This window comes from Hemicordylus capensis, chromosome 6 (genome assembly GCF_027244095.1).
Source record: "Hemicordylus capensis ecotype Gifberg chromosome 6, rHemCap1.1.pri, whole genome shotgun sequence".
In the NCBI taxonomy this organism is placed as follows: domain Eukaryota; kingdom Metazoa; phylum Chordata; class Lepidosauria; order Squamata; family Cordylidae; genus Hemicordylus; species Hemicordylus capensis.
Genome location: NC_069662.1, coordinates 91,886,761 through 91,913,693, shown reverse-complemented (window position 1 = coordinate 91,913,693; position 26,933 = coordinate 91,886,761). Strand labels below are relative to the sequence as shown.

The 26,933-nt window shown below is 41.3% G+C and overlaps 1 protein-coding gene across 14 annotated transcripts in view; it reads left to right on the top strand.

Moving 5' to 3' along the window:
- BBS9 (Bardet-Biedl syndrome 9) overlaps window positions 1-26,933 on the top strand; it is a 430,545-nt gene that overhangs the window by 121,573 nt on the left and 282,039 nt on the right. For all 14 annotated transcript variants that reach the window (XR_008309815.1, XM_053261618.1, XM_053261616.1 and 11 more), the window contains 4 exons: window positions 718-822; window positions 7,503-7,643; window positions 16,624-16,719; window positions 26,667-26,839. Coding sequence is in view for 13 of the 14 variants with exons in the window: in XM_053261618.1 (XP_053117593.1) it covers window positions 718-822; window positions 7,503-7,643; window positions 16,624-16,719; window positions 26,667-26,839 (515 nt within the window). In the remaining variant the exon portion in view is untranslated. The remainder of the gene's footprint in view (window positions 1-717; window positions 823-7,502; window positions 7,644-16,623; window positions 16,720-26,666; window positions 26,840-26,933) is intronic.

Here is a 26,933-nt window from a genome sequence, read left to right as displayed (position 1 = left end):
CTAAACGGCTTAGGTCCAGGTTACCTCAGAGAGCGCCTTCTTCTGTATGATCCCCACCGCACTTTAAGGTCATCTGAGGAGGTCTGTCTCCAGTTACCACCTGTATGTCTGGTGGCAACTCAGAGGCGGGCTTTCTCTGTAGCCGCTCCTGGGCTGTGGAATGCGCTCCCTGCAGAAATCCGTAATTTGAACTCTTTATTGACCTTCAGGAGAGCCCTTAAGACTTATCTGTTTGGCCTGGCCTTCCAGGGTTTTTAAATTGTTGTAAGGGATTTTTAATGTACTGGGTGTTTTAGGGTTTTTAAATTGTTTTTTAACTGATTGTTTTATGGTATTTTAGGATTTTTGTTTTTGTTGTTGACTGATTTTGACTGTTTTTGTTTTGTTTGTAAACCGCCCTGGGCCAAATTGGGAGGGGCGGTATAAAAATTCAATAAATAAATAAAGGCATATTCCTATGTTCCTATTAGATATGAGAGTTCTATGTAGCAAAAGCCCCTAGTTTAATGTTATGCCACTATGGTGTTGCTCTGGTTATGAAAGTGTGGGTTAGTTTGATTTCAACTTCTAAGCATTTTAAATATTGTATTGTTTCTAGCTAAATTTTTGTCACATTTACTTTTGTGGTGCATGGATGCGGGGATATTGTTTTATAGGAGTATTTCCTAAAGTCTTTTTTCAGTGTGACCTTTTTGTTTTTAATCTTTGTGCTTACAGAGTCATCTGTATCTAAAACTGTGACATTCTCTGCCTTTCTAATGGGGAACTGCCCACCCTCTGATTTGGATAGTAACGCTTTAGCTTCATATAGCACGCCAACAGGTAAATATTATAAAAATTTGAATAAATGGGAGAAAACTGTTTTCACCTTAAAATAGTTGTTAACTGTGCTTATTGAACTTTGGCTTCAAGATATAGTATTTTCTGAATCATTAATTTGTATGTGTGTACTTTGTAGCAGCCACTTAATTAGCTTCCTCATACAACTGGGGTATCAATTTTCTTCATCCCTGGACTGGAAAAGACCACCTCTAAGGGTTAGGAATTAATTGCTCTTGCACCACTTTCAGTCTTTTGTTTCTGGTGAAATGGCCAAGAAATATGACCATCAATGTTGTGATCCCCTTCTGCTTTGAACAAAAGGGTTCTAAGAAAATAATACAAAGGTTAGAATAATTTTTCTATTGCTTTGCACCCTTTTTGAACGGTTTAGTAGTGTTTAATGTGTTTGATGAGCAAATTGTTTTTAAAACAAAACTGAAGTCTATCTATTAAACATCCTTTGTTGATCTCACCCTTTTGGTCCACACTACTTCTTGAATGAGTGTAATTTTAACATATCTTGTCTGAAAATCAGTTCATTTTATGGGTAATAATGTTCTGCGACTGATGTGAAAACTGTCTTCATTTAAGAGGAAGTTGCTGTGTCAAATGCAGAGTAAAGTCTAATGTATACTTACACCACTTTGAGTAAATCTGGCAGCCTTAACTATGTCATAGTGACATGAAATGTTAACTTTAGCGAGCGGGCGGCGGGAGAACTCCCTGCCGTCCGCTTGCCTTGCCGGCTGGGCTGCAAATGGCTCCTAGGAAGCCTTTCGCGCACGCACGCGAAAGGCTTCCTAGGAACCATTTGCAGCCCAGCCGGCAAAGGAGAAGGGGGATGGCAGGGAGTTATCCTGCCGTCCTCCTGTAATGGGGGGGGGATATTTGGCAAGAAGGGGGCGGAGGGGAGGGGGGAACCCCCTAATATGCACAGGGGGTGGCCGCCAGCCAACGGGGGGGGGGGCTTGCTTAGCATGAAGAGAGCGGGCGGCAGGGACTTGGAGCGATCCTGCCGCCCGATTATGTCTACCAAGGAGGAGCCCGCGGCCAGACTCGGAGATTGAAGCGGGCGGCACCCTGCCGCCCAATTACTACAAGAAATACGGTTTTTTACTGGAAGGGGTGAGTAAAGCTCCCCCTTTTTAAATTGGAACCCCCCACCCCAGTGCCGGACCGGTTCCGTGCACACCCCTAGTCCCAGAGACCAGTCTGTCTGCCGCATTCTGTGCCATTTGTAGTTTCCAAACTACATACAAAAGCAGCCCCTTGTAGAGTACATTGCAGTAGCCGAGCCTGGAGGTTATCAGCATATACACCACTGTTTTAAGGTCATTTATCTCCAGAAATGAATGTAGCTGACATGTCGGCCAAAAGTGATAAAAAGTGCTCTGCCTTAGGGGTGTGCACGGAACCGCGGAGCTGCGGTCCGGCACTGGGGTGGGGGGTTCCACACAAAACAGGGGGGGCTTTACTCACCCCTTCCATTAAAGTGCCGTATTTTTTCTAGTAATCCGGCGGCAGGGTGCCGCCCGCTTCAATCTCTTCTCGGTGGTCCTCTTATCCATAATCGGGGCGGCAGGGTCGCTCCCAGTCCCTGCCGCCCCTTCAAGCTGTCCCCCTCGGCTGGCGGCCGCCCCCTGAAGCTTCCCAGAGTTCCCCCGCCGCCCCCTTCTTTCAAAATCTGCCCCCATTATAAAGAGGACGGCAGGAGAACTCCCTGCCGTCCCCTTCCCCCTTGCCGGCTAGGTTGCAAATGGCTTCTAGGAAGCCTTTCGCGCGCCTGCGCGAAAGGCTTCCTAGAAGCCATTTGCAGCCTAGCCGGCAAGGCAAGCGGACGGCAGGGAGTTCTCCCGCCGCCCGCTCGCTAAAGTAAAGTAAGCGCTTACTTTACTTTAGCGAGCGGGCGGCGGGAGAACTCCCTGCCGTCCGCTTGCCTTGCCGGCTAGGCTGCAAATGGCTTCTAGGAAGCCTTTCGCGCAGGCGCGCGAAAGGCTTCCTAGAAGCCATTTGCAGCCTAGCCGGCAAGGGGGAAGGGGACGGCAGGGAGTTCTCCTGCCGTCCTCTTTATAATGGGGGCAGATTTTGAAAGAAGGGGGCGGCGGGGGAACTCTGGGAAGCTTCAGGGGGCGGCCGCCAGCCGAGGGGGACAGCTTGAAGGGGCGGCAGGGACTGGGAGCGACCCTGCCGCCCCGATTATGGATAAGAGGACCACCGAGAAGAGATTGAAGCGGGCGGCACCCTGCCGCCGGATTACTAGAAAAAATACGGCACTTTAATGGAAGGGGTGAGTAAAGCCCCCCCTGTTTTGTGTGGAACCCCCCACCCGAACCAAAACCACCCCGTGCCCGGACCGGTCTGGAGGCCTTTAGAATGGCCTCCGAACCGGTCCGTGCACATGACTACTCTGCCTGAACCTGAGAAACCAGAAAGAATATTGGATCCAAGAGCACCCCCAAGCTATGCACCTGATATTTCAATCATGCAAGCAAAAGAGACAGCAGAGTAATAAAAAGGATTTGCCTTCCATGGAGCAAGCATTAGGTGTTGCCCATCATTTGCCATCTATAGATAACCCCAGCCATAAAGGAGCACAACAGTGTGGCTTACTGCCAGTGATAGGAGATGGAGAGAGTCTTGGATCCAAAGATGCACAAGTGCAAAGACTCTAAACGAAAATAGATAATAAGGCAATCCATTCAGGCCAATACACTTTTAATATGAGGGCACCCTTGTAATTGTCATACCTGCATACTATTTCACTGGGACTTCCATGAAAAATAGCTGCATTTGGTACCTCCCAGTGAGACAGATGACCCCTTCCTCTCCTGGTATATCCAGCACTATCTGTTTTTACTTTTCATGTTCTGTTTTATGTTATCACTTCCATATTTGCTCCCTGAGGCATAGCCAATGGAAGGGCAGCCCTTGTCTCTCCCGCAGGTGCCCCCTGATCAAAGGGGCATGGCCCGTCAAAGCCCGGGCCATGCCCCCTTTGCATGTGACATCACTCTCAAAGGGGGCATGGCCCGGGCTTGGGAGAGCTGTGTGAGCTCTCCCAAGCTCATTTCTAGCCAGCATTTGATGGCTGGCTGCACTTATTTCCTGTCCTCTCCCCCCAGCAAGGGAGAGAAAGGGGAAAAATTGCTTCCAGTCAGCAAATGCTGGCTGGAAATGTCATTGAGAGGGTTGTGGCTGAAATCAGGCCATTTCCCGTTGTGCATGATGTCATACACATGGAGAACACTAGCAGCCCAATGTTTTTCATTGGTGTCCCAGAGTCTTTGAACCCTATTGCATAATGGTGGCTCTGCCCTTGCTTGCTCCTTTTCTTTTTTTCCATCTCGCTTGGTTTTGTGTGTTCTTAGGTTCAGTTGTTTTCCATCCCACCTATTTCTTATTTTAAGAAACTAAATCAAATCAAATCTCTTATTGTGGTCTTAAACCAGCATACATTACATTATACATTGCAGTACAATATTTGTAGTAAAAGAGAATTTTACAAAGCAAGATAAAAACAAACTTACAGACAGTGATACTTATTTAAAGTTAACAGTTTGCAAATATTTTGACTGTGGCTTGCCTTATTTTTAATGCTGTTGCACAGAATTTAGCAACCTGATGAGTAATATAAGGACCTAAATCAGATAACAAAAATTCAACCATTTGGTAAGGAGCACACTCAGCAAAGGTGTAAGAAAGGTCGACCTAACATGGTTATATAGTTCACAGCAAAGAATCACATGCTCTAACACTTCTACCTGATTAGCATCACAGGGGCAGAGGCCTAGATGGTATGCAAGTTTTTTCTATCTACTCTCAACTAGAGCAGAAGGCAGGGCGTAAAATCTTTCCAAAGAAAACACTCTATGATGGTGATGCAGATTAAAGAGATAGGTCACAGGGGTTACTAAGCATCTAACATGCTCATGTAAGGGCAGCAATGGGACTGTGGCTTAGTCCACTTGATACTCAACGTCAAGTATACGCTGTTTAAGTAATGACTTATCCCTCACCAACCCCATAGATAGAAGCTGCTTGGACAAAAATCCTAGTAAAGCGAGCTTAGACTGAATTGCACTTTTCCTAGAAAAATGGAAGTCATCAACAAGTATAAGGGGTGCAAGACCAACTGGGGAAAAGGAAATCTTAAGCCAATGAGTTAGCATAGCTAACCAAAATCTAGCGGAAACAATCACCAAGCTGGCTTCTAAATGTAAGGCCACATTAGAAACACGGCATGAGACCTGGAAAATAGCCCCCAGTAATTTTGACTGCATTCTCTCTAAAGTAGCAATATTAGGGTATAGACCTAATTGGGCTCCATACAGAATCTGGGCCAAAGACATAGCCTCAAATAACTTGACTGAGGCTGGAATAAATTCATCTACCCTGGTGAAATGAAATTTCAAAAGAGCAGCAGTGCTTACGCGTGTTACAAGAAACCATGTCCCCGTGTGCCTTCCTGCTTCCCCTAGCATGAATGCCAACTCCTAGATATTTAAATACAGATACTTGTTTGATGATGTTACCATTGATGGACCAAGTAAAGTTTCTAGGTCCTTTTAGCAAAGACCATAACTGATTTCTAACTTATCCTCCAAACAAAACTCTGCAAAAAATTTTAAAGCCCTCTTAAGTCCTGTTGGTGACCTTAATATTAAATCTGCATCATCAGCATATAAAAAGATGGAAATATGCTTGTTTGCCAATTTTGGAGGATTATACTTTGGGTTATCAGATCTAGTAACAATCCCATTTATGTAAAAATTGAAAAGCAATGGTGCTAAAATACACCCTTGTCACTCCCTTCAAGATTGGAACAGAGACTGACAGAGAGCCTTGAGGGCTAAGGCAGACTCTAAGCAAAGTATCAGTATACATAGCTCAAATAAGGGGGGGGGGGAGGCTCTGATCTATCGATGAATTGTAAAGTTTAGTCCAGAGCTTCCCTTGAGAAATAGAACCAAAAGCGGCCTTAAGATCAATAAAGGCCGTATGTAGCAAAGCCGGTCTCTGAGAGGTGTATTTCTCAATAAAATGTTGCAAAATATGGCAGTGATAAATCGTAGAGCGACCTTCCCTGAAACCAGTCTGCTCGTCAGCCAATACACCTTCGCCCTCCAGCCAGTCCTTCATTTTTAAAGACACTAGGCAACTTGTATAAATGAACAAGTCTTTGTTTACTTTTATTTTTTGATTTTCGTTCACCTTTGCTTTCACTGGTTATATGGCAGATCTCAACCCAGAAGGTGAGTGAGAGAATAAATAAACCCAAAGTGTCCTTTATAAGCTTCTTTAAAAACACTTTGAAGCTTAAGTAACAGAAAACCTTAACTCTTCTTGTGTTTTGTTTTATGAATGATGTAGCCATTTAATTATTCATAAGCTTATCTAATCAAAACAAGGCTGTATACTGAGATTTTTAAAAAATTCTGTCACATTAAGTAAGTGTGATCACTTATATATTGATATTGGTTTGGGTCAGTACATATCTAACACAGGCTTAGGGGGCAGCTGTTGCAGCCCACCAGCTCAATGGTGGATCAAATGCATTAGTTTACTTTGATGCACATAAAGATATTTACACAGATAATAGTTGTGTTAAAATGATCCAGTTAATGGCACTCCAATTAAAAATAATTAATTGGATATGAATTAATTGGTTCATTGGATATAAACTGGAATTTCATTTGTTTTAATGTGTGACAATGAAAGCTAACACATCTGAATAACAAGAAGTTCTGGTAAGAACTAATCTACCTACTTTCCTTTCACTATAATCTTAATTGATAATTACCATCTTCTCAAGTTAGCCCACTTCCACCTCAAACGTTCATGCATCCACCATCTTTCATTGAGGTGGATGACATCATCAAAAACTATGCCATTGAGGTGTGCCTGTGTCTCACTAGAACTGCACTAAATTTGGTTCCAATCGATTCCCACTTGCGCCTCAAACATTTACACATCTGCCATCTTGAATTGGGGTGGATGACATCACAAACTACACCGTTGAGGTGTCCCTATGTGTCCCTACAACTGTTCCAAATTTGGTTCAAATCAGGCAGTTCACAAATGAGCCCACTTGCTCCCCAAATGTTCATAAGTCCACCAACTTGAATTGGGGTGGATGACATCATCACAAACTATGCTATTGAGATGTCCCCATGTGTCCTTACAACTGTACCAAATTTGGTTCAAATTGGTCCAGGCAATGCAAAGTTGATAGCGGGGGACACACACATGATTAGACAAACACACATACAGAAAACGGAGTGATCTCATAAGCTTATTTTCCTTAATTCATATATGAAGATATCCAATAGCTTAGCATATAGCCCAGTTCATTGCTGTAAATTTTGAGGTCTGATTATTTATTTTTAAAGCACACATCTATACTGTTTATAGTATAACCTTGTTTTCCTCCTTTAGCGAGAAAAATGAGTTTCTTTGTTTTAATGTGTGTTCTGCTACCAGAAAATCCCAATCTTGTCACAGATTTGTATGTATTATAATGAAGATGGCACATCATTCTGACTTTTAATTAAAAGTCAGAATGATGTGCCATCTTTATTATAATACATTTTAATTTTTAAAGGTTGCCCCAACAAAAATCCTTATACCTAACCTACAGTTTGTTTAATGTTAGCAGTTATAATATATTTGTGTTGTTTCAGGTATACCAAAATTTGCCCAGTGCAAATTTCGATTACCCTTGCGGTTAGTTTGCCTTCCAGCTCTGCCTTCGAAAACTGCGAGCCAGAGGTTAACTATTGACACAAACAAACCTCCAGTGAGCCTTGTTACCCTTTTCCCAGGTAGGACTTCAGATGATGGTGCTCCTGTGATATAAGGAATAGATCCGATATTTATGGTGTAAATCAAGCCATTTTACTTGGTTTGGTTTTTCAATTTTAAAGGTATATAGTTCATATATTTAGAATTTTATCAAATAGATTTTGTTATAATTGTATTGGTTTTGGGTTTTTTTAAACTTAGAAATAAAATTGGCTCTAGTTGAAACTAGGAATGGCAGCAATAGATGGGGACAGAACCCTATAACCTACATTCTAGATCTTTAAAATGGGAGTGGTATGTTCTGATGATATGTCTCTAACCCATTATGTCATTCAGTATTGTTGGACGTATTACCTGTTTTTAATATTTCTTGGGAAACAGTGAGAAAGAAGAACTGGAACATCAATAATAACTACTTTTACTGGGCAGTAGAGGTAAATCTCATTATACATGAAACTGCTATTTGTGGTTTCGCATATCCACAGGTGTCAAATAGATACCCGACCTCCTTATCTGTGCATACAAAAAAGCCCTGTATTCACAGTTCCTAGAAGGCTGGAAATGACTGCGGAGGTAATTTCCAGCTGCCATTTTGTCAGCGGGAGCCATTTTTTGGCTCATTTCGGGAGGCGGAGTTGGAAATATACATGACTTTTTCAAATCCCCCAATTTTTTAATGGGGGGGCATTTGTGGGGCATTTGGAGGGCATTTCTGGATGCCAGGAGATGCACAGAATACGGTAGGGCACTTTATTTGGTCCATTTTTGTGATTTGCGAGTTATTTTGGGGTTGTTTTTTAGTGTAGAAACCTAACCCCCACATTCCCATAGATTCAATGACTCATTATCCATGGTTTTGTTACTCACAGTAATCTGTGGGAAGGAATCCCCTAGGATAATGGGGTCCACCTGCAATTGGAATCAACAATCTTGACTTCCAAAGTCTTATGTTTCAGTTTCTAAGAGTATGTGTTGATTATGTAAGGAAAACTTAAGTATATTGGAATTGCAGTAAAATTTCTCCTGCTTATAATGTGTGTGAGGAGTTATTATTATTATTATTACATTTACCGTATTTTACGGACTATAAGACACTACGGACTATAAGACGCACCTTAATTTTAATCCAGTTTTTCAGAGTTTTAACATATTAAACTGTTAAAACATATAAGACGCACCTGAATTTTGGTGGATAGTTTTCGAGGAAAAAAGTGAGTCTTATAGTCCATAAAATACAGTATATCCCGCTTTTCCTCCAAGGAGCCCAGAGCCCACTACATACTTGCGTTTTCTCCTCACAACAACCCTGTGAAGTAGGTTAGGCTGAGAGAGACATGACTGGCCCAGAGTCACCCAGCTAGTATCATGGCTGAATGGGGATTTCCGGTCCTAGTCCACTAGAACTCGGGTCTCCCTGGTACTAGTCCACCAGCTAAAATCCATGGGTTGGATCTAAAGATCCCCATGTATGAGCAAAATTAACAGTTACACTTTGTATGATGGAGGGAAGCACTAATTTTCTCCCCATACTACAGGGGAGAAATACATGCTGCATTTCACACCATTTTGGAATGATCCTCTGGGGTGGCAGGGTGGGGGGACCATGCTGCAGCCTTTATTATTATTATTATTATTATTATTATTATTATTATTATTATTTCACGCTATTCCTCCAAGGAGCCCAGAGGTACTCAAGTACTACATACTTGAGTTTGTCTTTCACAACAACCCTGTGAAGTAGGTTAGGCTGAGAGAGAAGTGACTGGCCCAGAGTCACCCAGCTAGTTTCATGGCTGAATGGGGATTTGAACTCAGGTCTCCCCGGTCCTAGTCCAGCACTCTAACCACTACACCATGCTGGCTCTCTTTAAGGTCCCTTATTAAGGTCCCTATTAGATGTATTATACAGCATGTTCCATATAGAGGCAAAAGCAGCCTACATGTATGTTAAATAATGGTACAAAATACTTGGTGGTATTGTAAAGTACTACCTGGGACATTCCTTTCCTCATTCTCTTTATGTAGAGAGTAAAGTCTAAGTAAATAGGCTTTTTAACATCTACATGAAACCACTGGGAGATATCATGAGGAGATTTGGTGCAGGGTGTTTACTGGTGACACCCAAATCTATTTCTCCATATCAAGTTTGTCAGGTAATGGCATAATTTCCCTAAATGCTTGTCTGGAGGTGGTAATGGGCTCAATGAGGGATAACCAACTGAAATTGAATCCAAATAAGATGTGGCGGGGGTGTGTGTGTCAGAACTCAAGATATTATATGTATGTATGTATGTATTTACTTATTTACTTACTTACTCCCAGCACAGTACCCCTCCAGTGACCGTTGCTGGTGTCTATCTTATGTATCTGGGTCATGATCCGGTAACATCCATAAAAAGTGGTTTCTGCTCTTGTGTAGAACACTTTGGATAGAAATCATTAGCTCCTCGTGGCACCAACCAATCACCCACTGTGTATGCTCTGTGCTTGCTCATATCGGCAGTTTGGCGCCTTATAGTTCAGTTTCTTTCTAACCGCCAGTGCACTCGGTTCTTCGTTGATCTTTGCTCCTCAGAAAGTAATTTACTTATTCGTGGATTTTACTGGATTTGACTCGGACTGCTTGAAGGATTACCCTGTGGAAAATGTAGCATATTACTTATTGTGCATAACCCAGACAATATAGGCTTATTCTTAATTTAACGTATGACAGCACCTCAGCAAAGTATTCAAAGTGTGTACACACACACATATACACACAGGGACTATTATAACTAGGGAACAGATACAATAGGGAACAATGACTAGGGAACAGATACAATAACATGTACAATAACTAGAGAACAGATACAATAACACATACAATAACTAGGGAACAGATACATCTAGGGAACTAGGGCAAAGAAGATACAATAGGCTGCTCCTGGACTGGGGTGGTGGCTGAAGGCCTTCTTTGTTTAAGGCTGTGAGTGGGGGTGGGTGGTAAATGGGTGCATGGGTGCAAAAAAAAATCTTTGAAATGGAAAAAAACAAACCAGAATTGGGTTTTTTAAACCAGAAGGCTACGCTACCCTTCTAACCCCGCTACTAGTACTAGCTAACGGGGATCTCTCCCACAGACAGAACTCCTATTTAAACAACTTCTAAATAGCACACAACTTTTAAAATCCAGTTGCGACGTAAAACCTCCCTCCAAACAGGAATAAAGCCCCAAAGAATACACAGTTCCAGAGACGTGTGTATGTATGGTGTGGTGGTGTTTGTGTTTTAAAATAAATGGGTACTCATGCAGTTGAAGGCCTCACCCACGTTGCACCCAGTATTCTACTTCTGTGGTCTGGTCTATCTCTACTCTTCTTTCTTCAGTCTTCAGTTGGGGCTGGGGCAAAAGCCTGGAAAATCTGGGGGGGAGGGTGTGGCTGGCTGGCCAGGTGACCAGTGGCCGCAGGCACTCTGGAGCTGGTGGCTGGCTGGCACAGGCAGGCAGTGATTCAGCAGCAGGAAGGGGTGAAAAAAAGAATCACATGGAATTCTCTTGTTTCCTCTAGAATTCTCTCTTTCTCTACAAAAAACAATTAATGCAGGAGAGAATCCACCTCAGGATGGCACAGGCACATGGCACTGGGCAAGCAAGGTAGGCTGGCAAGGCAGAAGAACAATAGGCAAGCAGAACAATAAGCCAAGCAAAAAGCAAAGCTTCCTCTCTCTCCTACCACGAGGCTGAAAGGAAGAATGGTAGGCTGCTGCCCCTTTAAATCCCTTTGAAAATCCCTCTGCGAACTGTCCCCCACCCTTGCCGCTTCTTTGACCTTCCCCTGGCCAATGCTGGCTCATTTAGCACTTGCAGAGCCAAAAAGAGCCAATCACGAACAAGGAGACAATTGCCAGCACATCAGCCCATGCTTTTGCTTACCAATCTGAAGGCTGGATGGGTGGGAAATTCAAATCGACGTCAAACTCAAAACGGAGACTACACAGTGAGATCGCCACAAAATGGAGGTCCTTTTGGAACTAGCAATCAGGCAATTTGTTTTGTGCACAAATCGTCCAAAATTGCCTGATTTGTGTACAGATCGTACTGTACCAGAAACGATCTGAGATTTCCAACAATCTCCCTGGTAATTGCTGTCCATCTTTCTAATGGTCACAGGAGTAATGTGCCAACAAAAATACATTTTGTACAAGTTTTCTCTTAGGGTGCTATTTGCTGTAAATATAATATTCGTCTTCCATTGATGCTCCCATTGTTGAATATCAATTGTCCTATTTAAGTTTTGTATCCACTTAATCATGCAATCTTTAATCTGTTCTGTTTCCGAGTCGAATTTCAACAGCAACTTTTTTATCAGTCCCAGTAAATGATCAGCATTTTTGGTTATTAATACTTCAAATTCCATTATGTCTCTGAGCTTGCCAACTTGTTTTTGTATTTCCTTCTGCACTATTGAGCTAATTTGTAAGTATTGAAACCATGAAGGTGCCTTGGACCATTCTGAAGTGAGAGTTTGAATAGATTTAGGTTTTGCTTTCCCAGTAGTTAATTTTTGCATACTATATACCTTCTCTCTCCAAAAATCAAACTTGTTGGATTTTTTTCTTCATAGAAAAAAGTTTAAAATGGATGCCAAGGGTGATTGATCTGGGCTGATCCTTTTTTAATACTTATCCCAGACATTTAGCAGACTATTTCTGATTTTATAGGATTTTATTTTCTGGTCATTTCTTTTTATGTTAGTCCACAAAAACTTATGTAGTCCCTCCAACAGATCTGATCCCACATGTCCATAATCGAACCATATGGTTCTCTGATCCAGTCCCAGATCCATGTCAAACAACTGACATGGTAGTATAGTTTCAGGTTAGGGACAGTCAATCCTCCTAGTTCTTTTGCATCTTGCATAATCCTAAACTTGATACTTGGCTTCTTGTAAGCCCAAATAAAGGAATTTATATGCATCTGCCATATACCCAGCGTCTTATCCTCAATCTTAACCAGAATCATTTGAAAGAAAAAATTCATTCTTGGTAAAATATTCATTTTAACTGATGCTATCTTTCCCAGCCAAGAAAGATTTAGTTTTTTCCACCTATTCAAGTCTGCTAAGATAAGATTCTACACTGGTAAATAATTATTCTTGAACAGGTCTGTATTGTTCTCTGTTAAATTAATCTCCAAATTTTAATAGGTTTTGCTGTCAACTGAAATCCAGTCTTGTCTTTCAAATACAATAATTCCATAGCTGACAGGTTACATGTGATGATCTGTGTTTTGCATTTATTAATCTTGTATCTCGAGATCCTGCTGTACTGGTTGATATGCTCCATTATTGCATCTAGGGAGTCCTTTGGCTGAGTAATTGTGAGAACCACATCATCCACATACAATGTTATTTTATGCTCTTGATTTGCCATCTTAATTCCATAAATTATTTGCTCCTGCCGAATCTTCTTTGCCAAAGGTTCGAGAGCCAAAATGAACAGCAGTGGGGAGAGAAGGCCCCCTTGTCTAGTATCCTTGTAGAAAGCACATTTGGGGGGTAGAATCCCATTCACTATTATCTCTGCTGATTGCTCCTGATAGATACTTTGAACCCATGAGAGGAAATTTGGTCCACAGTTCATTCTTTCCAAAACTTTAAACAGAAAGGACCAATCCAGATTGTCAAAAGCTTTCTCTGTGTCCAGGAAGCTGATCGCTGCTTTACTTTTCCTCTTTGAAATATCATCTATTGCATTCATTGCCAATCTCAAGTTGTCTTTCATGTTTCTCCTTGGTATAAATCCTGTTTGATCCAGATGTATTATATCAGTCAAAAAGCCCTTCAACCTTCCTGCCAGCATCACCGCAAAGAGTTTGTAGTCAACATTCAACAAAGAAATTGGACTATATGATTCAGGTTGGGTTGCATCCTTCCCTTCCTTATAGATAAAAGAAATGAATGCTTCTTGCCAGGAGGAGGGCAGCACATGGCAGTGTAGTATTTCATTCATTACCCTAGTCAATGGGCTAATTAATATTTCCTGAAAATACTTGTAATAAACCAAAGAAAATCCATCTGGGCCAGGGGTGTTATTTTTTAAACATCGTATTGCCTCTCTTGTTTCCTCCTCAGAAATTGGTTTGTTCAGTAGTTCTTTCTGTCTCTCCATGAACTCTGATATCTGTAGATTTTCTAAGTACTGTGCAATCTCCTCCAGATTCATCATTTCTTTTCTGTATAATATAGTGTAATAATCTGTAAATTGATCATTCATTCTATCCATATTTGAAACAAACTCTTCCCCATTTCACATGGAGGTGATGACTCTCTTCTCACGTTCTTTTCTCAGTTGGTATGCCAGTAGTTTATCAGGTTTGTTACCCTTCTCAAAATGTGTTTGTTTTGCATAAATTATGTTCTTGTATGTCTCTTTTGCTTCTATGACATCCATTTGTTTACGAAGCTCCTTTATACTCTGCCATACGTCCTTCGATGGATTCATCTTGTGAGTCATTTCTGAGCAATTCAGCTCATTTAGTAGGGACTCCTTGTGCTTTTGCAGATCTCTCTTCCTTCTTGAGGCCTCTGAGATAAACAATTTTCTCATGAAAGCTTTACTAGAAACCCATACAGAGAATAATGAGACTTCTTATGTCATATTTCTCTGGAAGAAACTCTTTAATTCAGGATAGATAGAGTCTTTTGCTGGTTTTCTTGGCCCTGATAGAGGCTGTTTGAACCTATGGCAACAGCAAAACTTTAAATAGAAAGATTAAAGACGGCATTTCTGATTGCCATAACAACAGCAAAAAGGATGAATGAGCTCACCACCTTGCACATTGATGAGCCAAGTTCCACAATGACAAGGTCAAAATGAGGTTAGACCTGGAATTCAGAACAAAGGTCATATCAGAGTTCCATATGAACCAGGACATTGTTCTGGAGACGCTTCTGGAAAAGGCGATGCACAGCGAGTTGTGAGACGCGCCCTCCTGTTCTGCTTGCAGAGAACATCTGGAGTAAGGAAAACAAAAAGGCTGTTAGTCACTTACAAACAGAAGGACTGGGGACATTCGATTTCGAGACAGAGACTCTCTCATTGGCTGGTAGAGACAATCTACCTGGCCTACAAGATACAAAAAGTTGATTCTCCTAAGGCAGTAAAGGCCCACTCTATGAGGGCGTATGCATCCTCAGAGGCACATTTGTCAGGAATAAAATTCAAGGACAAACAGAAGGATGGGAGACAATGAGGGCATTGGAAGAGCTGTAATGGGCTGCAGCATGGGTGTTGGAAGAGACGTTTGTGAAGCACTATGTGGTGGACCTCTGTTAAACAGTGGCAGCTGACTTTGGGAGGGGTGTGCTCAAACGGGTTTTGCAGTAGCTAGCTGCTCCCATCTCCAGGATAAGTGAAGCTTGTGAGTCACCCACTTTTTATGGATGTTACTGGATCACGACCCACATAAACAGGTTGCTTACCTGTAACAGGTGATCTGGTAGTGATCCAGTAACATTCATAAAATGTTCCCATCCTTCCCCGCAGCAGCTACTGCAAGCATGTGATCAATATACACATGATACAGGGAAAGGCTGCATTGAAGCAGCCAACAAGAAACTGAACGATAAGGTGCCAAACCGCCAATATGAACAAGTGTGGAGCACGTGCAATGGGTGGTTGATCAGCGCCAGGAGGAGCTAATGATTTGTATCTGAAGTGTTCCGCACATGTGCAGAACCCACTTTTTATGAATGTTACTGGATCACTACCAGATCACCTGTTACATGTAAGCAATCTGTTTTTATTTTTAGATTGTGAGCCCTTTGGGGACTGGGATCCATCTTTATTATTTCTCTATGTAAACCTCTTCAGATTTTTTTAAAAAGTGGTATATAAATTGTATTTATTACATTTGTGTACTGCGCCAAACCTGTCTCTGGGAGGTTTATAGCAACATAATAAAAACAGAAATTAAAACCTTAAAACAATTTAAAACCACATCTAGTTAAAAAGCTTGGTTGAATAAATGTGTCTTAGCAACCTTTTAGAAGTTGTCAGAGATGGGGAGGTTCTGATTTCAGGAGAAATGCATTCCAGAGTCTTGGGGTGGCAACAGAAAAGGCCCATACCTGTGTAGATGGTTTAGATCTGCCTGTTCTGGATGGGGTTATACTCCCTCAGCAAGAACAAGAACTTGGCTTGGAAGTGCTCCTGGATCCAAAACTCTCTCTGATCTCTCAGGTTGAGGCAACAGCCAGGGGTCCTTTTTATTAGCTTTGGTTGATACGTCAGCTATGCCCATTTCTGGAGGAAAATGACTTTGAAGCAGTAGTACATATGCTGGTAATTTCCAGGCTTGACTACTGTAATGCACTCTGTGTGGGGCTGCCTTTACATGTAGTCCGGAAACTACAGTTGGTGCAGAATGCCCCAGCCAGACCTCTCTGGGAGAACCCATATAACACCGATCTTAAAAGAACTGTATTGTCTGCCAACATGTTTCCAAGCGCGATACAAAGTGCTGGTTATTACCTATAAAGCCCTTAATGTCTTGATCCAGGTATTTAAGAGAGCGCCAGCTGTGTCATGAACCCTGTTGCCTATTAAGGTCATCTGAGGAAGTCCAGGTAGAGCTTCCACCAGCTTGTTTGGTGGCTGCTTGGGACTGGACATTCTCTGTGGCTGGCCCCTGGAGCTCTGGAATGCACTCCCTGTTAAAATCAGTGTTTCTCCATCTCTGGCTGTTTTTTTGAAAAACCCTTAAGATGCAACTGTTTTCTTGGGTTTTTAATTAATTTTAATTGGTTTTATATCATAAAATTGTTTTAATCATTTTATCCTGATTTTATATTTGTTATATTTTAACTTAAGTACATCACCTAGAGATGCATATCTCAGGTAGTATAGAAATATGATAAATAAATAGGATAATAAATAAATAGATGTTTGGATGCATTATTTAGCAGGATAGATAAATTGTGTGTATATTTCATTTCAGGATTTTTTTTTTCCTTGTAGACTTTGCTGATCAGACTGATGAAGATCAACTAAATGCTTTAGGATTTCAGTTATTAGCTGGATCTAGAGTCACATTACTTGCTTCAAAAACATCACGTGAGTACCCTGATTAGCTGAGATATGGGTAAGATTTTCATATGACGGTGGACGATTATTGCCTTCAATGCAGCAATTGGGATTTATACTGGATCTTTATTTTTTAATTTAATTTTATTTTATTTCTATACAGCCCTTTCAAAAATGGCTCAGGGCGGTTTACACAGAGAAATAGTAAATAAATAAGATTGATCCCTGTCCCCAAAGGGCTCACAATCTTTAGGATCTATTCTGCATGAAATGCAATCAACAGGGAGATAATTCAAAAGTTTGCTAATGGTGTTTGATATATTTTGAACAAATTGATTCAGTGATAGTGCACACTTTAACATTCCAAATTCCTTGACCAAGATTAATGGATTAAATTGAGTTGAGACCACACACTTGCAGTCTCTCCCTTCTCTGGCCTAAATTTCATCAGTTTTATCTTGTTTGCCTTAAACATGGTTAATGCTACAGTGGGGAGGAACATAACTCAGTGGTATCACAAGAAGAACACTACTATTTCAGATTAAAAGGATTCTAGGTTGAGGGCTGGAAAAGACCTTGGAGAATTACTATCAGTCATAATAGACAGTAGTTGGCTAGATGGAGCAATGGTCTGACGTATAGCTTCATAATGCTTACGTTGGAGTCAAGCTTCACCATAGTTAACATTAACCATAGTTTGTTGTTAACTAGAATTTTAAACCAGGATTTGAAGCTGATTTCAAAACTCTGCGTGAAATTAAGATATGTACTGATATACTGTAGTCTTAACTATAGTTAAGGTTGGAGGCAATAATGTTACAGTACATGTGCAATATTAGAGAAGCAATAGTAAAATAAAGTTGTTGTTAAGCCCAAAGCCCCCTTGAATGTACAGAGCTAATTGTGAATCCTGGTCTCATTGATTTAAGGTTTTTATTGAATGCTTTTGGCTTTAAGTGGTTTTTCAAAACATTTACTAAATGTATCACATTTTTGCCGCTGCTCATTATAAAATATGTTAATGAAATGAGGAATTCAGAAATGTGAGAGAACATCTGTTCAAGAATCTCTGTGCCAGTTTTGTAGATTTTAAGGATGCCGTGAAGAATCTTCTTGACTGAGTGGTATGTGAGCTTTTCTCCATTGACACTGATGTCGTGAATCCTTAAGCTATAAATGGCTTTAATATCTTTCAACATAAATCCTACGATGGGAAACATCTGGACAAGTAGTTATTTAGGGACTCTCACTGTTTGAATTAGTTTACTTTTACAGGCTTCATTTTTGTTTGTGTTTGGTTGTGTGAACATTCTTTGAGTGTTGTATGATAACTTTTAATATTTGTTTAAGCTGACAGTAAAAAAATGTTAAACAGTTGAAGTAACTGGAACATTCCATAACAAAGATCTGAGAAAAATTATACACTTTTATAAATAGTATTACAAATGAGTTGAAACTAAAATTGGTTATTTGGATTGTTGTTTTAGAAATTGGTAACTTAAATGATTTACATTTGTAAATAAGATTTAAGCTAATGGAAATCAGTGTTCATTCATTAATTGAAGGAGCTTTAAGTTACCCAAGCAGCGACTTTGGTTAGCTGAAGTGATTTGTAACCTTTTAGCGTTGTGTAAGCCAAAAGGTTACAATTCACTTCAGCTAACCAAAGCCTCTGCTTGGCTGTATTTCAAGGAGGAAATACATAGAGGAAATGCTTAGTTTTCCCATCTCATGATGCTCTTCTCTCCCACCAATCATGTTCTTCTCCTTATTGGTTTTGTTTAGTCATAGATCTGGTATGATGCTTGCAATCTCAACATAAGCTTTCCCACGGTACCGCTGCTTGAAATAAACTCATGCAATGTTTCATGTAACATGGCCAAGATACTGTTGTGTCATAAAACCCCTTGTCTACGTACCTATCAATGCATGTGACATTATTTTTGTTTTCCTAACTATAACTCTGTAAGAATTAAAATGTAACCTTTTAAAAAGGTTTAAAGTGTAACTAAACTAATTCAATTTTTTCATTAGCTTTCCTTGCTCTAATTGCATGCTTTCCTCCTTGAAACACATTCAGGCTAATGACTAGTAGTGGGGTGGTCACCTCAGGTATTGGACTTGCTCAGGTAGCAGATTGACCACCTCCTATGACTTGCCGCCTCCAATGCAGGTGGCAGTGGCGGCTGCTGCTGCTACCGCCGCCCATAATGTTTTCGCAGTGCATACGTGTGCCATCTGCTACTGTTCCCCTCTCTGCATTCCACCCCATCCTTCTAAAATAGCAAAAATGGGGAAGCTGTGGTTGCAGGAAGTGATGAAAGGCACTTCCTGTTGCCTTTTGTTTGTGTGTGTTTTGAACAGGCAAAGAGTAGAATGCAGCTGCCACAGTTTTTGTGTTTTGAAGAGGCAGAGTAGGATGCAGTGAGGAAGAGGGAAAGTACAGTGGCTGACTCCACCACCAGGAAAGAAGTTCCAGGTGGAGGCAGAGGGCATTGTACTCCAAAGGTTTTACATGGGTTGAACTGGGAATTGTAGGTTTGACCTTTGCAAGAAACACAGGCTAAGGATAAAGGGCTACTGGCAACAACATTCCTCTTCTCCTTGAAAAAATTTGCAAAGGTCTGATTGGGAACTATCAATCCAACCCTTGCAAGCTTTGGAAGAGGGCTAGGCCAATGGAAAGAGGCTACCAGCAAGCAGCCTCTTCTCCTCAACCTGTGCCCCTTTTAAGCACTGCAGAGGATAAAGCACCAAAATACGTTGGACTACATGTGTGAAAGTTTCTCACTTCCCTATTTTGTACAACTATAGTTAATGAGTAGAGAGCAAATATAAATATACAAAATGCAGATGCAGGCAGCAATTTGGTTTATTAGAAAACATTCACACGGGAACAATATCATAACACTTTTACTCTGTTGAACAGTAAAAGATGTTATGATCATAAGACAGTTTTTTTTAAATTTTTTAATTTATTTATATTTTTATACCGCCCGAAACTTACGTCGCAAGATAAAAACAACATTAAAACATTAGTTAAAAACATAAAACAAGAAATTTAAAACACAACAATTTAAAAATGTTTAAAACAATATTCTAAAAGAACATTAAAAACAATCAAAACAGTATCAGTTAAAAGCCTGGGTGAAGAGATGCGCCTTTAAAGACTTTTTAAAAGCTGTCAAAGATGGGGAGGCTCTTATTTCACTAGGGAGCACATTCCAAAATCTTGGGGCAGCAACAGAGAAGGCTTGTCCTTGAGTAGCTACCAGATGAGCCGGTGGCAAATGCAGACGGACCTCTCCTGATGATCTCAATGGGCAGTGGGGTTCATAACGAAGAAGACATTCTCTTAAATACCCAGGGCCCAAGCTCTTTAGGGCTTTATAGGCTATAACTAACACCTTGTATTTTGCCTGGAAACATATCGGCAGCTAGTGTAACTCCTTCAATACAGGAGTGATATGGTCTCTCTGAGATGACCCAGAGACCAGCCTGGCTGCCGCATTCTGAACCAACTGTAGTTTCCAGACTACGTACAAGGGCAGCCCCACATAGAGCGCATTACAGTAATCTAGTCTGGAGGTTACCAGCAGATATACCACTGTTTTGAGGTCATCTATCTCAAGAAATGGACGCAGCTGGCGTATCAGCCAAAGCTGATAGAAGGCACCTCTGGCCACTGCCTCAACCTGGGACACCAGGGAGAAACTTGGATACAGAAGCACCCCTAGACTGCATACCTGTTCTTTCTGGGGAAGTGTGGCCCCATCCAGAACAGGCAGAACAAAATCATCTCCCAAGTTTTGACCCCGCACAATGAGTACCTCCGTCTTATCTAGATTCAGTCTCAGTTTGTTATCCCTCATCCAGCCCACTACCGATTCCAGACAGGCATTTAGGGGGCAGATTCAAACTGGAAGAGACAAAATCCTCCCTCCTTCCCTCTTTCTCTTCCTCTGTCATTAAACCCGAACTCCCGTCTGGCGGGCCTTTCTGCGGCTGGGTGAAGTGGCTGCACCCGCTTCTCAATGCGCCACTGCTTCTGGCAAGGGTGCGGCTGGATCCAAATCAATTCCCATTTTTCCTAGTTTATCTCCTGGGGAAAATGCCTAGAATGGGGTTTTTGGTTAAGTGATTTAGATGCCCTCCAGATTTCTTTGAGACGGAGATAAGAAGCTCTCATGCTTCGTTCTTTCAAACACAAGACAAAACACTACATGTCTATGCTTGCTGTTGACTCTTGTCAACAAATCTGGATTCGCTTTGCTGTTGTCAGAGCTGAGCAAAGAGGGATGCTGGCGGGGGCGGACGAGGAATCTTAATTCCATCCATAGATATTGCAATGAGTTGCAGCCCGAACAATGAAGACGCCTTTTACAGATCAAAGGGGTGGAGGCAGTTTCTCCCTCATATGACCTCTTAAACTGTGAAGGTGACACCACCGTAGCCCGCCACTCACCCAGCCTCGCAGCCCCGAAGCTCCCTCCTGCCATGCTTTTCACTAGCTTGCTGCCGCTGCCATGTTAGGATCTGGTACAGTACGGACTATGTCAGTGGAGGAGGGGAGGAAGCGGGAAACCTGGAGCATGGCCTGGGCTGCTGAGAGCCCAAGTGAGCTCTCAGCTCATTTCTGGCAGCACCGGCTGCCTGGTAGGAATGTTTCAAACTCCCAAATGGGGCCATGCAGCCCTGCTCAGGAGCTAAACCAGAAACCACCACCACCACCTGCATTTGACGTCAGATCTAGAGTGTGTGTTGGGGCAGCAAGGTGTGGCCCCTGATTGGCAGCAGTCTTTGAACCCGTTTGCCCAATGGTGGCTTCGCCTCTGCTTTGGCTCCTCCTCCTCCAGGCTGAGTTGCTATGCTGTGATGACAAGAAAGAGAAGGAGCATGGCCTGTTCCCAGCCCACATGCCAGTCCTGCACAACCTTCTTCCATCTCTGTCTAACCATTGTCCAGGAGGAGGAAGAAGGTTCTATTTCTTCAAATGGCAGTATCAGGGACCCATAACAACTTGGGGATGACTTTTTGTAGAAATATGACTCTGAGAGAAAGAGCTAAACATTCTCTACCTCCTTGTTGTGGACCCCCATGGAGGTTGCATTTTAAACTACCACCCCCCAAAATTAGACAATGACATGTTTAACGTCATTTCTGAGCATATAGTACTGCTTGATTCTAAATTAGACCTCTAATCCATTTAGCCATTTTATACACTGATTGGCACTAGCTCCCCAGGATTATAGACATGAGTCTTTCTCAGCCTCACCTGGAGATTCCAGAGATTGATCCTTGGGCCCTAGGCATGCAAAACATGTGCTCTACCACAGGTATGACTCCATCCCCTCTCATTTAGTTTGGCCCTAATGTTTGAACGCACACCTTCCCTTTGATGTTTGTTCAGATGCTATACTAAGGCTGTTGTATATGGTCTGCATATAGTTACATGCTTAATGATGTGTGTGGTTAAAACTGCTTTGCAATATTTTTCCACATTAGATATTTTAGTGGAACAAAAAAACTCCCCAAAGAGAAGCCACATTGCAATTCTATAGGTAGTGAGAGTTTGGTCTATTTTTGAGTTTGATAGGCTTACACCATGCTTTATTAAAATTGTTTCCTAAAAGGCTTGAAAAGTACGTATATCTTCTTTATTTGACTTTAGGCATGTCTTCAGTGGTAACTGCATGCCTGTTTGTTTTTTTTAATGCTTCTGGTATGGGCATTGTACTTTCTTCATATTAGCTCCCATTAACAACTTTTGGTTACCCAAACTGGGCATGGTTATTGTTGCTGCTAGGTTTGAGCTATCTGCAATGTTTTCTTGGGGCTCAGTACAATTTTGAAAAATATTTTGAAACCAGCAATCACCTTAATTTTGTCCCAAAGGAACACAGCTAATTTTAGGCAAGGGATACTCTAATGTTTTGCACAAAACGTCCAGCCATTGTGCTGGAAATATATTTGGCAATAATGAAAATAAGGTTGAATATTATCATTAACAGATGGTTTTCTGCTTTTAAAAAGACATGTTTTTAAATAAAACGTGCCTATTTTCCTTGTACACTGTAAACAGAATTTGTCATTGTCCCATCAATGAAATGCATTTTCTGGGAATTTTGCCAATAGAAATATTATACAATCTTGGATTACTAATCTTATGAAATTGTTTAATAAGTAATGTTCTAAACCTTTGCATTTGAGAGGTGTGTGTGTGTGTGTTTGGACTTGGTCAAACTTCTAAGTAGCAGAACATTAAGATTTTAAAACATCCACCCCCACCCCACCCCATTCTCATCACTCATATTTCTCCCCCCTCACAGCTGTCCTTCCAAATGTATTGAATGAATGAATATTAAATATAGTATTTTCAGAAATACCTTGGGACTGTCATTGTTTTATAGCTAGTCTTTTTAATGGGTTATACTTCCATTAATGGGTTATAAATATACAATCTCCCCTCCCCACACTTCTAGCAAAATATAGAATGCAAAATGTCACTCCTTGATCAACTATTTTTGTGACATGACATATCTATTTAAGACAGTAGTGCAAAATAGCTTCTGTATGGAATTGTTGGGGAGAATAGCTGTCATCATATGTTGCCCTTTAGGCTAAACATATACTCCACAATCCTTACTCTATCAGGCCTAGTACAGACATAGTGTTTGCAATCTTTTTAGCATAATTGAAAATCGAAACACCATTTATTTATTTATTTATTTATTTATTTATTTACTTTGCTTTGCTTTTTATACCGCCCTTCAAAAATGGCTCAGGGTGGTTTACAATAAAAAAAACATCCTTCCTCTTTTCACCTGCTCAAGTTTCCTTTCTCTTTGTTTTTCAGCACTAATTGTTGATTAATGTTAACTTTAACATTTTAACATTGTGAGCTTTACATCTTGAAACTCATGTGAAGGAATAATCTCTGACAATTATAGTATCTCTCACAGCCAGCCTCTACACATCTGAGATTAGAGAGTACAACTTTCAGGGTTGGAGAACATAGTGTGTCATCTAGATTAGGCTTTAGACCTCATACTTTACATTTTACAAATTCACTGATAAAATAGTTCTCAAACAGACCACAAGAAAAACAAGTAATACAAGGCAAACCACAAAATTAATGACCGAGAAATTGCAGTCAGGCCTGTTGTACACAAGGTGAGAAGGGGGACTTGCTTCCTTACACTAGGCTTCATGCCATTTCCCTAAAACCTAAAAAGTAATAATCTGACTACACAGTATTCCTGCTCTACAAAAAGTGAAATTCATGGCAAGCTATTCCCTCTTCTTTACAGCAAACTAAATAGGAATGAATATTGAGCATAAATGTGGGAGAACTCAGGTAAATGATCTCAGTATCACTGATGGATGGAGTGGGAGGTCAGGCTGTTCAAGTTTATAATAGGGCAGTAGGGCACAAAAAGCCAGCCAGGTGGAGGCAATACCTAATATGTAGTTCAAACTTGGGCAGGATGGAAAGGGGAGTTTGACTGATATAGGGCTGCCTCACCTCTCTTTCAGATGCAGACCAGCAAACTCGTCTCTACATAGGATTGGGGGAGGTTTTCCTCTCACGTGATGGGCATAGGAAGGTGGTGAGAGTCACCACCCCACCACCCACAGATGCCATTCCATCTGTCTATTCCCTTTCTCCTCTCCCCCACCCATGCATGCCTCCTTTCTCTCTCCATCGCCCCCCTCTGCCCAGCCTCCACTTGCTCCCCTCTGCCTAGCAGCCAGTCAGCTGCTGCTGTTCCTCCTCAACCCCCCCTCATTAATTTTAAAGAGGAGAAGGAGAACTGATTGGAAAAGTGAATGTAAGTGTGGCTAGACTAATGACACGCTAGCCCACTACTCTTCTCTTCTCTTGCTCTTTAAAATTCGGGGAGCAGGAGTAGGTGTGGCAGTAGCAGTTGGTGTGCTGCCAGATAAAAGTGTTAAGGAGAGGTCTCTGTTCTGTCCCTCTTGGTATCCAAGGCATGGTTATAAAGCTGGCAGTCTTCCCACAAAGACTTGATAACCACAGGCTTAAAATCCAGATAAAAATATATTTTATTGACTACAGAGTGAGGCTTTTAAATCATCATTTCATTTGAACTTGCAGGGCATCCCCATATGTCACAGAACATGCAGGATGAAACATATGTCTGGGCACCATTGTTTAACCTCAACTTTTCGTTGCATGGGCCATTTAAATGACAATTTAAAGGGGCTTGCTTGACTGCTGCATGGCGTATATACTTTAGCGAGTTGGGAAAGGATAATGGGGAGCATAGGACAGACAGCATCGGAACCAATTTGGGGAGAGAGAGAGAGGAGTTAGTATAAAGATCCAAAGGAGTGTAGGATGAAACACTTTGGGCCTGAATGAGTCTGAGTAAAGGGAATAAAGTGGAGTAGGTAAAGGGACCAGAGGAGGGAGTTGAACAGACATGGAGGCAGACCCAAAAAGAATTGGGTACAGAGACTGGATTGCGTCTGCTGAAATCACCATAGAAAGAGAGACAGCATTGGGAAAGAGAAAACAGTTTGGGTGCAGCTGGAGATTAGAACTAGGAGAGGGAGCAGACCGACAGACATAGGGAACCCGAATGAGTTTTGGAAACAGAGACAATTTGGACCTGCCTGGACTTCCAAGGGGTGAGTGGAGCAAAGTTAGGAAGGGTATCCAAATGACTTTCGATAGACACACTAGGAAAGGTTGGTGAGAATCTCCATGAAAGGGCCAAAGGACTGACCAAGACAAAGACGAATAAATTCCTGTTAACAGACAACAGAGGGTTGGGAGAAGGAGAACAGAGAAGAGTGGAATACAGAGACAAAGAAGATGAGATGCGATCCTTCCCATCCCTGACTATTTTAAAAAAACATCTGAAGACCCACCTCTTCACCCAAGCTTTTTCAGCTTTTTAATAGTTTGATTTTAATTGTTAATTTGTTTTAATTGTTTTTATGATGTTGTGAACCACCCTGAGCAATTTTTGGAAGGGCGGTATATTAACTAACTAACTAACTAACTAAATAAATAAATAGAAAGAAGGCCAACCAAAGTTGGAGAGACTAGGCATCCCAACCCCATTAGAGGGGTTGGGGAAGGGAGCTTCCTTCTTTAGTTGACTCCCTAAACTATTCTTTAGCTTTATTGTAAAACACAATTTCTTCCCAGACCTTTCTGCAAATGACTTGGGTTACTCCATGCTAGACACCTCCTGTAGGGGTGTCCCAAGGAGTGTACAGATGGTCCAAAAGTGAACCTCCATAACAAAAAGAGAGTAGAACCAATTGTTAGGTTTGGTGAGTGGAGGTAGTGAAAGTCGAATGTGCTGTCAGATGCAGGAGAGTGCGCAGAGTGTTCTGTTGGAGAGACGAGAGTGTAGCACACTGCTGATTGGCAAGGGGAGGTGGTGCTTTGCAACACCATCTCAGGTGCTGGCAGGGGACAAGCCTTGGGCAATTTAAATCGATATTTTCTTGGGCTAATCAAAGGATAATTCCCTGTCCCAAAGCGGCTTGCAGTCTAAAAGGAGACTCAGGAGACCCCAGCAAACGACTACTAGACAGATGCTGTGCTGAGTCAAGTCAAGTTTTATTTACAGTCCTAGACCAAACATGCAAAAAGCAAAACAAATTTATAAGAAACTCTATGAATTCTCATTATACATCTTAAAAGCAATATAACAAAATTTAGCTACCGAGTTAAAATTTGAAACATCCTCATCAGAAAGTAGAAACTTAACAAGTGTGCTGGGTCAAATAGGGATGCACTTCCTCTGGTAAATATAAGTGAACCATGATTTTTAAAGGTGTCCCTTTGCCAGTTATCAGATTTGATAATTGGACAAACTGTTTGATAACTGTTGCCCAGTTAACAGATGACTAATAAAGAGTTACTTTCAAGGATTTCTGTGTAGATGGCACCAACTAGAATCAATTACTAATTATGCTTGGTTTTAATTTTGAAGAACGCTACAGAATTCAGAGTGATCAGTTGGAAGATATTTGGCTAATTACGAAAGAACTCACTCTTCGCCTTGAAGAACACTTCAGGAAACAAGACTGCAAAGACTTCATGTGTACTTTTTCTGGCCCAATCCCTTTGCAAGAATATTTTGAGATAATTGATCATCATTTTGAGGTATGTCAAAATGCCAGAATGTCTGATAATAATGATGAGGGGGAGAGCATGCCTCCCTCATTATTATTATGAGACATTGGTGGTTTTGTAACAG